At 50.4% G+C, this 13,368-nt stretch overlaps 1 protein-coding gene across 5 annotated transcripts in view; it reads left to right on the forward strand.

Moving 5' to 3' along the window:
* Positions 1 to 13,258, forward strand: part of DPP3 (dipeptidyl peptidase 3) — a 30,729-nt gene extending 17,471 nt beyond the window's left edge. For all 5 annotated transcript variants that reach the window (XM_047691043.1, XM_047691044.1, XM_047691049.1 and 2 more), the window contains exons 11-18: positions 119 to 231; positions 514 to 606; positions 1,947 to 2,009; positions 2,113 to 2,237; positions 2,353 to 2,473; positions 3,596 to 3,775; positions 9,762 to 9,924; positions 12,919 to 13,258. In XM_047691043.1, coding sequence (XP_047546999.1) covers positions 119 to 231; positions 514 to 606; positions 1,947 to 2,009; positions 2,113 to 2,237; positions 2,353 to 2,473; positions 3,596 to 3,775; positions 9,762 to 9,924; positions 12,919 to 13,091 — 1,031 coding nt within the window. In that variant the 3' untranslated portion in view covers positions 13,092 to 13,258. The remainder of the gene's footprint in view (positions 1 to 118; positions 232 to 513; positions 607 to 1,946; positions 2,010 to 2,112; positions 2,238 to 2,352; positions 2,474 to 3,595; positions 3,776 to 9,761; positions 9,925 to 12,918) is intronic.
* The last annotated feature ends 110 nt before the right edge of the window (positions 13,259 to 13,368 follow it).

Here is a 13,368-nt window from a genome sequence, read left to right on the forward strand (position 1 = left end):
TGGCCTGGCCACATGCCCCCCTCAGTTCTCCATCCCAGCCTGGTCCTCTTGTCTCGACTCTGTATCCGTGGCCTTGATTTTCGCCCCTTCTCCCTGGTCCCCTCCCCACCTTCTGCAGATGATGACCTGAGGCAGACAGACGGCTTCAAGAATGTGTCGCTGGGGAACGTGCTGGCTGTGGCCTACGCCACACAGCGGGAGAAGCTGACCTTCTTGGAGGAGGAGGATAAGGTGGGCACCGGCAGCCCAAGGGTTGGGGGTGGGCCTGGACTAACGGCCGACACAGGAAGACGGGGCCCTGTGACTTGGCTTGTTTGCTCACCTGTCAAAAGGTGGAGGTGGTCCCTTCCTCCAGGTTGTTGCAAAGAGGCGATGGGCGAAGCGGCGGAGGGGGGCGCTGGTGGAGCCTGGTGGGAAGGAAGCCACTGGCCGTCAGCTCGGCAGCAGGGGCGGCAGCAGGCCGTGTGGCTTGGTGGGGCGGCAGACAGCATGGGCCTCCGCTTATCTCGGCAGGACCTGTACATCCGCTGGAAGGGGCCCTCCTTTGACGTGCAGGTGGGACTGCACGAGCTGCTGGGCCATGGCAGCGGCAAGCTCTTTGTGCAGGTGAGAACGTGCCCGCAGCTCCCCTCCTCCATGATCAGCCCCACCCAGGGTGAAGCCGCACCATCTTTGCCCTCACTGGCTTCGGATTAGGTGGGGGAAATGGCCCCTAAAGGAGGGAAGTTCCTATCTCATCCTCCCCCAAGATGTCCCAGGAGCCCCAAGGGCATGGGGCCTGCAGGACAGTCCAGCTGAGGTCCCCTGCACAGGAGGGGTGGCTTGGCTCAGGCCGAGGAAGCCTGCCCTGGAGGTGTGACTCAGAAAGCCGCAGGGACAGGGAGGCTGTGCGGGCAGTCTTCTCTGCACGCTCCCAGTCCTGAGGCTGCAGCATGGTCTGTCTTGGGACTACTATTCCCTGGAACCCGTACCTTTCCAGATATTAACAAGGAGTGAGTCACTTCTCGCGAGAGCAGCCCCTTCCTGCCAGCCAATTAGAGTGGCTGGAGCCCCTGTGATGCCCCCACTCAGGGGATACAAAGACAACAGGCAGCCTTTGTGCCAGACGGGATGACCAGAGGCGGGTGCGGCCCGGGCATCGGAGAGAGCGGGGTTCTGTTTGGGTCTGCTCCCTGTGAGGTGGGGCTCGTCACTGAGTCCGGAGGGGCTGGAGGTCAGGACCATTCAGAGAGCAGCTAATGGGGGCGGCAGCTTGGCCCTGAGCCTTGTCCAGGCTTTGAAGTCACAGGGAAGTGGGGACAAATGTGGCCACTCTGTGTTCTTCCGCAAGTCAGTCCTCCTTACTGAGCCTCAGTTGGCCCATCTGCAAAACAGGGACCCTGGCTCCTACCATATGGGCCATCATGAGGAATAAAAGCAAAGCCCTAGGGTTGCCGACACAGTAGGCCCTTTGGAAGTGGGTTTACTGTCAAGAGAGTGTGCGTGGAGGTTATGTGCTTGATTCCACGCTGGGGCTCATAGTCTCTGAGCCTCGTTTTCCTCCTCTGTGAAGTGGGGTAATAGAACCTTCCGGGGGGCAGGGGTGTGAGGAATAAGTGGGTGGTACGTAAGACACTTGGCACATGGAGTGGATAGTGAGGCCAATGCTTATTGGAGGTAGAGAGTCGCAGACTGTGGCCTCTGCCCGCATGGGGAGAGGGCATGGGAAGCGCGTAGGGGAGCAGCAGCCAAGCTTTCTAGCCCATCCACTGGCACATATCTGGGATCCGGAGATCCCGGGTCTGGGTTTTCATGTGGCTTGAGGGTGGGAGGAGGGCAGCCAGGGTTACAGGACTCTGGTTTGGAGGCGGCAGCACATGGATGGCGCTGGAATCCCCAGGCTGAGGTGCTGGGCTGGGGCAGAGACATGTTTCCCTCACTTGCCCCGTGTTCTGACGCTTCTGCAGGACGAGAAAGGAGCATTTAACTTTGACCAGGAGACCGTGATCAATCCAGAGACGGGAGAGCAGGTGAGGGCGGGCGGCCTCGGCAGAGCCCCCGTGGTGCTGGGGGGCTGGGCTTGGCTGGGATGGCAGCTGTTCCTAAGCCTACTTCCTGGGCCTCCCCTCCCAGATTCAGAGCTGGTACCGGAGCGGGGAGACCTGGGACAGCAAGTTCAGCACCATCGCCTCTAGCTACGAAGAATGCCGGGCTGAAAGTGTGGGCCTCTACCTTTGCCTCAACCCCCAAGTGCTGGAGTATGGGCAACAGGCTTGGGGGGTGGGCCTCCCTTGTGGACAGAGGGTGTACTGGTGGGGGTCAGCACCCAGGCAGCCTCTGACTGCTCCTGCCTCCTCCCTGTCCCTCCGCCAGGATCTTCGGCTTCGAGGGGGCTGATGCAGAAGACGTGATCTACGTGAACTGGCTCAACATGGTTCGGGCTGGGCTGCTTGCTCTGGAGTTCTATACCCCAGAGACCTCCAGCTGGAGACAGGTGGGGGCCAGCAGGGAGCTGGGGGTTGGGGGGAGGCCTGCAGTGGGGTCTGAGGTCAGGATTCTAGGTATGGGGATGGGACAACCATATCTACCAAAGAGACACATGAACTGGGTTTAATCCCAGACTCCACTCCTTATGGGGGTAAGTCACACCATTGTGAGCCTCAGTGTCCCTGTCTGTGCAATGGGAGTAATAATCTCCCTGCCCACCTCTGAGGGCAAAACCAGACCAGCTGATTTTACCACGACCGCTCATAGCTGGCTTGCGACAAACTTCCTCTGTGCCACTCACAGTTCTAAGCATGTTACCTGAATTAACTCTTTGTTCCCCATGTCAGCCCTAGGACATAGGTACTATTATTCCTCTCATTTTAGAGATAAGGAAATTGAGGGACAGAGACATTAAGTAACTTGCTGGTAAGTAGCAGAGCCAGGATTCAAATCCAAGTAGTCTGCCTCAGAGCGGTTAGGCGAGACTGCTCACTTACGAGATGCGAAATAGGGTTAACAATAGGAATGTTCTTCAAAGTCACACAAGTATGCTTTGATAAACTTATGTCATCAGTCTTATGTCAGTCTTGTGTCGTCAAAAGAACACATGTTTTAGAGTCAGGAAACAGGTCTGAATCCTTGATCTCCGTTAACAGCTGTGTGACCCTGAGCAAGTCACTTTACCTCTCTGGGGCTATGGTTTGTCATCTGTAAACTGGGGTTCATGATGCCCGTTTGGTCCCACTGTTGAGTGCAAACAAGATTGTAGAAGAGAGAGTGCTTGGTGACCTGGACTGTGGGGGACCCCTGTGGGTATCTGGTATCATCTGGGGGCGTTCTGGAGCAGCGAAGGGCGCGGTGGTTGGCAAGGGGGAGCACACGGCTCTGGGACCTGCCTGGAAATGGCTTTCCTGTTTTCCAGGGCAGCCTGCCTTCCCTCATGAGCAGAGAGGGGAGGAAATATTTAAGGGGAGAGGAATAGAGCAGTAAAAGACCCACAGGGTGAGGGAGAAGAAGTGGTAAGGATAACTGACAGTTAATGAGCACAAACTGTATATGAGGCTTTGGAGCAGACTTTTGATATGCCTTATCAGCATGTAAATGATTCCTTTCTTCTTGGTTCTGGCAGGCCCACATGCAGGCCCGGTTTGTGATCCTGAGAGTCCTGCTGGAGGCTGGCGAGGGACTTGTTACTGTTGCTCCCACCACAGGGGCTGATGGGCGCCCGGATGCCCGGGTCCGCCTGGACCGCGACAAGATCCGGCCTGTGGGCAAGCCCGCCCTGGAGCGGTTCCTGAGGAAACTTCAGGTAAGCGGAGCCCTTTTGCCCTTCAGCCTCACCCTCTCTCCCCACCCTCTAGCACTGCCTCGTAGCCTTCTGATCATCAGCTCATTCATTCATTCATTCATTCATCGGACAAGTGTGTATAAAGAGTGTTATTGTGTGGGGCACTGAGCATAAGCCGTGAGCGGTTTCTTATTTTGTAGTGAACGTATAAACAATAAATGAATGAGATGATTTCAAATCATGACAAGAGCTGTAAAGACAATAAAACTTGGTGATACGATAACAAGTGAAATTGGAGGGAAAAGAATGCAGAGCCTCCTCAGCCTGAGTGGTCAGGGAAGGCTTCTTGGAGGAGATGGCATTTAAGCTGCAATTTGAGTGCCAGGCAGGAACCAGCCTATGAGAAGGTCTGAGAGCAGAAGAAACAGAAAGCTCAAAGCCTGGAATGGGAACCAGAATGAGCAGAAGAAACAGAAAGCTCAAAGTCTGGAATGGGGACCAGAATGAGCTTCGTGGGTTGAGGGACAGGAGGAGGCCTGGAGCTTAGTAGATGAAGGACAGTGGTCGCATGGCCCTGGCTTCCCTCCCACGTAGAAACCTTTTGGGGTTCTGATGTCAGTATTAACCAGCCATGTAATTAGGGCAACATACTCTGCCTTGCGGGGCCCCACTTATGTCATCTGTTAAATGGGATACATCCCCTGCCTCACCTGGCAGGAAGCAAATGATACAACATACTGAGCAAATAGAATGTTCTGGATCCAAGCCAGTATGACATTAGGTATGGTCCGTGGGCTAGCAGCATCCACATCACCCAGAAGCAGCCTACAAATGCAGATTCCTGGGACCACACCAGACCTGATTCAGAAATTGTGAGTAGGACCCAGGAATCTGCATGTTTAGCTGCCTGCCAAGTGAGTCTGACATTCAGCAAAGTTTGAGAACCACTCAAGGCCCATTCTACTGTGCAGGACCTTCTGTTGGAACTGGGTCCTGCCGGTCTTTTCTTTTTTTTTTTTTAAAGATTTTATTTATTTATTTGACAGAAAGAGACACAGCAAAAACGAGAACGCAAGCAGGGGGAATGGGAGAGGGAGAAGCAGGCTTCTCACTGAGCAGGGAGCACAATGTGGGGCTTGAGCCCATGATCCTGGAATCATGACCTGAGCCAAAGGCAGACGCTTAATGACTGAGCCAATCAGGCACCCCCTGCTGGCTTTTTCAACCGTTAGAAGGCCTAGTCTTCAATTCAGCAAAGAGTTCCATGATTATACTCCCACCTGTTTCCAGAAAGGATTTAAGGCATTTTTTAAAAAGATTTTATTTATTTATTTGACAGACAGAGATCACAAGTAGGCAGAGAGCAGGCAGGGGGTGAGGGAAGCTTCCGGCTAAGCAGAGAGCCCGACTTGGGGTTCGATCCCAGGACCTTCGGATCATGACCTAAGCCGAGGGTAGAGGCCTTAACCCACTGAGCCACCCAGGCGCCCCAGATTTAAGGCATTTTTAAATGAAAGATATGTGTTTAGCCATTAAAGTAAAAGAAAATTAGAAATTAAAAATTAGGGGTGCCTGGGTGGCTCAGTTGGTTAAGCATCTATCTTTGGCTCAGGTCATGATGCAGGGTCCTGGGATCGATCCCTGCATTGGGGTCCCTGCTTGTCGGGGAGCCTGCTTCTCCCTCTCCCACTCCCCCTGCTTGTGCTTGCTCGTGCTCTCTCTCTCTCTCTCTCTGTCAAATAAATACATAAAATCTTTAATAAAAGAAAATCAGGCACCTGGTACCTCAGTCGGTTAAGCGTCTGTCTTTGGCTTGGGTGATGATCCCAGGGTCCTGGGATTGAGTCCTGTATCGGGCTCCCTGCTCAGCAGGTAGTCTGCTTCTCCATCTCTCTCTGCCTCTCTCCCCAACTCATGTGCTCTCTCTTTGGCTCTTCTCTCTCTCAGATAAATAAAATCTTAAAAAAAAAAAAAAAAAATCAGTAGCTACAGGGGCACCTGGGTGGCTCAGTCAGTTAAGTATCCAACTCTTGATTTCAGCTCAAGTTGTGAACTCATGGTCCTGGGCTCGAGCCCCACACTGGGCTCTGCACTGAGCATGGAGTTGGCTGGGGATTCTCTCCCTCTCCCTTTCCCTTTGCTCCTCCCCCTGCTTGCTCGCTCTCTCTCTCTCAAATAAATAAATAAAATCTTAAACAAAATCAACAGACACAAAATGCAATATGGGTCTTAGATCTGGAATAGAAAAAGGTCATTATGGGCGCCTGGGTGGCTCAGTGGGTTAAGCCTCTGCCTTCGGCTCAGGTCATGATCTCAGGGTCCTGGGATCGAGGCCCATATCGGGCTCTCTGCTCAGCGGGGAGCCTGCTTTCTCCTCTCTCTCTCTATGCCTGCCTCTCTGCATACTTGTGATCTCTCTCTCTCTGTTTCAAATAAATAAATAAAATCTTAAAAAAAAAAAAAAAGAAATGTTTAAAAAAAAAAAAGAAAAAGGTCATTAATGGGACAACTAATGGAACCTAAAAAAGCCTAGAGTTTAGTTGACAGTGATGCACCAGTTTTGTACAGTGTTAACAACAGGAGAAGCTAGCCGAGGGGCATATACAAACTCTCTGTCCTGCTTCCTGTTGGCATCGAGGTTACCAGCTCTCCGGTTTAAGCTGGTGGGATCCGATCTATCGGCTTCATGAGTGTGTCTCCACTACTTTCTGTGTGCTCCGTCCTCTTGGGAAGACAGGAAGACAAGATGTTCTCTTTAACTGTCCCCCTGGAGGATCCCCCGCAACCATCTGGAGAATCCTTGTAACCCTGGGTCTGAGCCGGGAGACTTAGCTGGAGGGAGCCGGGAAGCTTAGCTGGAGGGAGCCCTACTTCGCCACCTGCCAAGCAGCCCAAGTAAGGATCAGACCCACAAAATGTCAGATATTTGGAAGAGAACCAAATGGAACTCCCAGAAATAAACTGTAACACCACTGAAACTAAAAATAGGTTAGACAGGTTTGAAATCCAGCTAAAGATAAAAGAAAGTATATGGTATATAGCACAGAGACCAAGTTAAAAAATTTAAGAGAGGTGAAGGGTCATGGAGCCAGTGTAGAAAAGTCTAGGGTGTGTAAATGGATCCCCCCAAGAGGAAAGGAGAGAGAGCGAGAAGGTGGGAGGAGGCCTTAAATAAATACAAATTAAAAATAAAATGAAATAAACAAATCTTAAAAAAAAAGAAAAAAGTAAAGCAGGAGGGGGAAAACAGAATCCCCACTGAGTGCAGAGCCTTGGAGCTCAATTCTGTGACCCCGAGATCATGACCTGAGTGAAAACCAAAAATCAGAGGCTCAACTGACTTGAGCCACCCAGGTGCCCCAATAAGAATTTTCTTAATGGATAAAGGATGTCTCAGAAAATGAAAATACAGTAACTGTCATCTGTCCAAACACTAGAATATTCCCTTTAAAATCAGAAAAAGACAGGGGCACCTGGGTGGCTCAGTGGGTTAAAGCCTCTGCTTTCGGCTTGGGTCATGGTCTCAGGGTCCTGGGATCAAGCCCCGCATCTGGCTTTCTGCTCAATGGGGAGCCTGCTTCCCCCTTTCTCTGCCTGCCTCTCTGCCTACTTGTGATCTCTGTCTGTCAAATCGATAAATAAAATCTTTTAAAAAATTAATTAATTAATTAAATAAAATCAGAAAAAGATACCAAAATGTTCCCTAGTTCCACTTCTGATCAACAGCTTGCCGAAGGGCTTAGCTTTTGGAAGGAAACAAGACCGAATCGTGAAGTTTAGGCATTAGAAAGGAAGAAGTAAAACTCTATGTTGCAGATTATCTGGCTAAGCGAGTCAAAAGAATATACAAACAAATTAATGAAATCAGTGAGTTTCACAAGGTTGAATAAAGTCCTAAAGCGGGACCGTCTGGGCGGCTCAGTGGGTTAAGCATCTGCCTTCAGCTCAGGTCATGATCCCAGGGTCCTGGGATCGAGCCCTACTGAACACCGCTGCTTCTCCCTCTCCCTTTGCCCCTACCCCTGCTCAAATGCTCTCTCTCACTCACTCTGCTCTCTCTCTCAAATAAATAAATAAAATCTTTAAAAAAAAAGAAAAGAAAAGAAACTGAAAAAAAAAAAAAAGAAAAAGAAAACAAGTCCCAAGAGGGCTTTTCTGGAACTTGACAAGCTAATGTAAAATTTAGACAGAAGCATAAAGGATCACCAATAAGAGCCAAGACACTCCTGAAACAAAATAGGTTGGGAAACTCATTCTACCAGATACCAAAATTTATCCTAAGATAATTAAATTCGGTGTGGCCCTGGGGCAGGAATAGACAAATTGACCAGTGGAACAGAGCCAAGAAGCAGCAGTGACTTGGGTATATGATGGAAGGGACATTGCAGACCAGTAGAGAAGGGAGGGACCGTTCAGCGAGTTGTGCTCAGACAACCCATTAGCCTAATGGAGAGACAGACTGGATTTCTACGTTCTACCATACACAAAGACAATCCTAGGAGCTTAACAGTTTACATAGAAAAGTCAAAGTTTTTAACAGAGAAGAGTATCTTTAGGACCTCAGAGTGAAGGAAAATTTCTCAAAGCACAAGAAACACTAGCCATCAAAGAAAAGATCAGACTCTTTTAACTACATAAAAAATAGCTTTTGGGGGGGCACCTGGCTGGCTCAGTCCGTGGAGCATGTGGCTCTTGATCTCAGGGTTGTAAGTTCGAGCCCCACGTTGGGTGTAGAGATGACTTAAAAATAAAGCCTTTTAAAAGTAAATAAATGCAGAAATAAAATTTAAAATACAAACGACAGTAGCTTTTATTCATCAAAAGTTACTATAAAGAATGTGAGAAGACAAGTCTTAAACGAGGATAGGATATTTACCACATAATGTGTGAACAAAAGGTTAGTATTTAAATATATAAAGAACTTTAAAAAAAAAAAAAAGGTGAGGAAGAAAAGACAACCGTACAGAAAAGTAAAACAAAACTCATGACCCAAAAAGGAAAATGAAAAAAGCGTCAACTTCTGGGAAGATGTTCAACCTCTTGAACGATCAGGAAAGCACAGCTGAAACCGCATGAGCCTTATTCCCACCAGCTTGGCAAACACGGAAAGTGCCAGCACCAGCCTGGCATCCAGAGCAGCGAGGACCGCCAGCCGCTGCTTCCGGGAGCATCAGCTTGTGCAACACCTCGGGAGAGCGACGTGGGCGCGTGGGCTTGCCTAAGGTGGAGCATCCACCTGACCCGCAGACCACGGCTTCTCTCGGAGAAACCCGCATCTGTCCCTTCCATCCGTCAGGAGGCGCCTGGGGTGTCCGTGGCACAACTGAGTGGCCCACAGCAGAAGCGGCCCCTGTCCTGGGAAGGGGTTCGCCTGTGGGATGTTTGCAAGTGCAACTCGATCTTGGGCATCAGGGATCATGACCTGAGCCGAAGACAGAGACTCAACCGACTGAGCCACCCAGGCGTCCCAAGCTTGCAACTCTTGATGTCGAGGTTGTGAGTCAAGCCCCACATTGGGCATGGAGCCTACTTAATTAAGAAAAATAAAAATTAAATAAATTAAATAAATAAAAATTTAAAAAGATTTTTTTAATTTACAAAAAGGAGGGAACTGATTCTTAAGCTGGGTGCTAGTTATATGAGTGTCTTTTTTTTTTTTAAATAACCTAAGTATTCTTTGCAACCTACATATTATAACCTACTATATATATACTACATATTTTGTACGTGTGAAATTTTTTTTTTTTTTTAAAGAGCATGATGGTAATGCTTTCTCTGTCTCCAGTTCAAATGAGAAATTCAAATGAGAAACACTAGCTTCACTTTCCTAGGCCCTTACCAGGAGCTAAGCCCTTGATCTGTATTTCTCCCATAATAAGCACAATCATATGGTGAAAGAGCAGATACTGTCCAAGGTGGACCCAAGCGGCTGGGGCCCCTGGCAAAGCCCCCTGGATGCGGGGAGGGTTGCCCATCTTAGGCACTAATTCCTTCTGCCTTCCCGCAGGTGTTGAAGTCCACGGGAGATGTCGCCGGAGGCCGGGCCCTGTACGAGGGGTATGCGGCGGTCACTGACGCGCCCCCTGAGTGCTTCCTCACCCTCAGGGACACTGTCCTGCTCCGTAAGGAATCTCGAAAGCTCATCGTTCAGCCCAACACTCGCCTTGAAGGTAATAGGACCCCCGAGCTCCCTTTGATGGGCAAAGGAGGCTTGGAACCCATCCCTGGGCTCAGGAAAGGCTACCTGGGGTGACTCCTGCCTCTCTCCCTCCCTGCCCAAGGCTCCCCATGCCCAAACCTAGGGCCCAAACCTTAGCATCTGTTACCACCAGCCCCCCAACACAGGGCCGTGCTGTTTGTAAGACAGCAACCAGAGGCCGAGTGGAAGAGACAGACCCCAGGCGTATGGGGAGGCCAGGCATAGTCCTGGAGGATGAGGCCTGTAGGTGTGTGGAGTCGAGGTGAGGGACAGGCAGGAGGTGGAACCCAGCAGGCTGGTGGAACTCAGGGGACAGTGTGACTCTGCAGAGCCCAAGAGAGAGATGAGCAGCCCCATGTGCCCCCTTCTCAAGTGATGACTCTGTTTCCAAAGCCTTGACCCTGGCCAGGCTGCACTTAGACCTGTTGTCTTAGAGGCCCCCTGCTGCATTCACTTTCCTCTCTCCTCCTGACCTGTCTTTCCTGATGCCTGTCACTGAGGCACCTCAGCCAAGGTGGTACAGGTAGCGTTAGAGCTGTGCTGTGACCTTGTCTTTGTCCGTAAAGCCTGTGTGCTGATGTGCTGGGTGCTGAGGCTGCAGCCAACCCGAATGAGGTCCTTCAAGCTTTTACTGCTCTCCGTGGCTTTACTCTCTAAATCCTTGCCATGGGAGCACCTGGCTGGCTCAGTCGGTAGAGCATGCAACTCTTGATCTTGGGGTCGTGAGTTCGAGCCCTACTTTTTTTTTTTTTTTGACAGAGATCACAAGTAGGCAGAGAGGCATGCAGAGAGAGGGGGAAGCAGGCTCCCTGCTGAGCAGAGATCCTGATGTGGGACTCGATCCTAGAACCCTGAGACCATGAGCTGAGCTGAAGGCAGAGGCTTAACCCACTGAGCTACCCAGGTGCCCCTCGAGCCCTACATTGACATAAAGCTCACTTACAAAAATAAAATTAAAATAAAACAAATCCTCACCATAACCCAATGAGATAGTTACAGTTTACATTTTACAGTTAAGAAAACTGAGGCCCAGAGACAAAAATCGCTCGAGGCTTATGGCTCTTTACTGGAGGAACCTAGAGTTAGATTAAGAATGCTTCTCTCGGGGCGCCTGGGTGGCTCAGTGGGTTGAAGCCTCTGCCTTCAGCTCAGGTCGTGGTCCCAAGGTCCTGGGATTGAGCCGCTCAGGGGGGAACCTGCTTCCCCCTCTCTCTCTGCCTGCCTTTTTGCCTACTTATGATCTCTGTTTGTCAAAAAAAAAAAAAACAAAAAAAAAAAACTTAAAAAAAAAAAGACTGCGTCTCGCTTCCACAGTCACGGGCAGTTGTGAAGGTTAAATGAAATAGTTACCTCCTACTGGCAAGGAAAACACATTTGCGAGGCTGATTTCCGACTCTTCGTGCTACACTCCAGAGGTCCCGGGGGATTTGGTCCTAACCCCTGGCAGGCCTCAGGGACCCCTCTTCCTGGCTCACTGGCCTCCAGGTTCATGTCTTTCCATTTTCCAACCCTCTGAGCTTGTCCCGCTCCCATAGCCTTTGCACTCACTGTCTCCTCCGCTGGGCACAGTCCTCCCCCAGTCTTGGTTTGTCCTTCCTGTCATTTTGGTCTCTGTTAAATGACACCTCCCGGGAGAGGCTGTCCCTGACCCCTCCTCCTAAAGCAATCCCTTGATGCACCATCACTCCGCTGTTTTCCCGTCTGCTTTGCTTCCACATTAGCAGGAACAGCACATCCCCAGCAAGTAGCTAGCATAGGGCCTGGCACACACGGGCTGCTCAGTGCTTGTCAAATGAGGAAATGGACAAATCATGCTGGGCACATAGTAAGTGCTCATTAAAACATCATCGCTTTGATTGTCCTGGCCCTGTGTGGACCCTTGGGTATGGACACGTGAATCAGACCCAGGCCCTTGCCTCAAGTAGTCCATAGTCCATTAGGAATAAGACCCGGAGAGAAATGATTACACCCAGGGAGTGTTGGTAAGCACCCAAGAGGCCCAAACAGTGGTCTGAACACTTAGAGAAGGGAAGATCCCATTCACCTTTGAGGGAATCAGGGAAGGTTCTGGTGAGGAAGTGGTTAAACTAAGCCTGTAGAGCAGGTGGCATTTTCAAAGGTATGGGGATGATGACGGTGATGATGACAAGGAATTTCGAGGACGTCTGTGTGCTTGTCACTGGGTAAAACTTTGGATGGATGAACTCATCGACCCCAGGAGGAAGTTATTGCCCCCATTTTTCAGTTGGAAACTGAGACACTGAGCAGCCATGCATTCGCCAGGATTTGAACGTGTGCTGTCTGAACCCAAAAGCTGTGCTCTTAGCTACATATACCCCACAGGGCCACGGAGCACAGCAGGGCCTGTGAGTGGGTGGAGTAGTGGAACCATGTTGGAGGGAAATGCTTCCCATGAGCATTCAGGTGACCTTTGGAACAGCCCATGAGTTCAGTGGGTACCCTTTTGGCTCCGCTGGGTGCTCGAGAGAATGTTGCTAGTGGTAGCTAGTGCTCGAGCGTTCACTCAAGGCATTACTGTACCCAGTCATGGTAGCTTCTTGAGAGAGGAGGTATTGTGTTCACCCCTACTTTACAGGTGAGGAAAATGAGGCTTAGTGAGGTTGTGAAACTTGCCCAAGGTCCCACAGTAGACAGAGATAAAACAATTGTCGGACTGTAAGCTCCCGGAGGCCAAGGACCGTCTGTCTAACCTTACATGACACCAGAGTATATACTTACTAAGTGAATGAATGAGCGAATGAATGTAACAATTCATTGAATACTCGCCCTTTAATGCTTCCTTCTTCCTAGGGTTATTGCAAGGATTAAATAAGATAATAAAACACTGAGCACTTTTTGGCACAGGGTAAGAGGTCAGGAAAAACCACCTGCTCCTAGGGTTATGATTGTGATTATCTGCTTCCTATTAAGACCTTTTCCTGCTGCTTTTTCTCCGTCTCCGCAGGTTCAGAAGTGCAGCTTCTCGAGTACGAGGCCTCGGCTGCTGGCCTCATCCGATCCTTCTCTGAGCGCTTCCTGGAGGATGGGCCTGAGTTGGAGGAGGTCCTCACCCAGCTGGCCACAGCCGATGCCCGCTTCTGGAGGTTCCCCAGTGAGGCCCCATCTGGCCAGGCTTGAGACAGATTTATGCAGCAACTCCCCCAACTCCATCAAATCAGGGCCACAAGTAGCCCCCCCTTTCCTGGGTATGCTGGGAGAGGAGCTGGAGCTCGGACCTTGGTGCTACCTCAGCCGAGGGTGGTGACACTAACCCCTTCCATTTGTCGGCACTTTCCAGTTTCCCGAGTGCTTCTCCTATGTTGTTTCATTTGATCTGCACTGCCCTTGGTAGAGTGGGCAAGGCCCACCCAGCTCCTTACCCTGCTTCCCAGATGAGGGAATGGAAATTCTGAGA

Source organism: Lutra lutra, chromosome 10 (assembly GCF_902655055.1).
Source record: "Lutra lutra chromosome 10, mLutLut1.2, whole genome shotgun sequence".
NCBI lineage: Eukaryota > Metazoa > Chordata > Mammalia > Carnivora > Mustelidae > Lutra > Lutra lutra.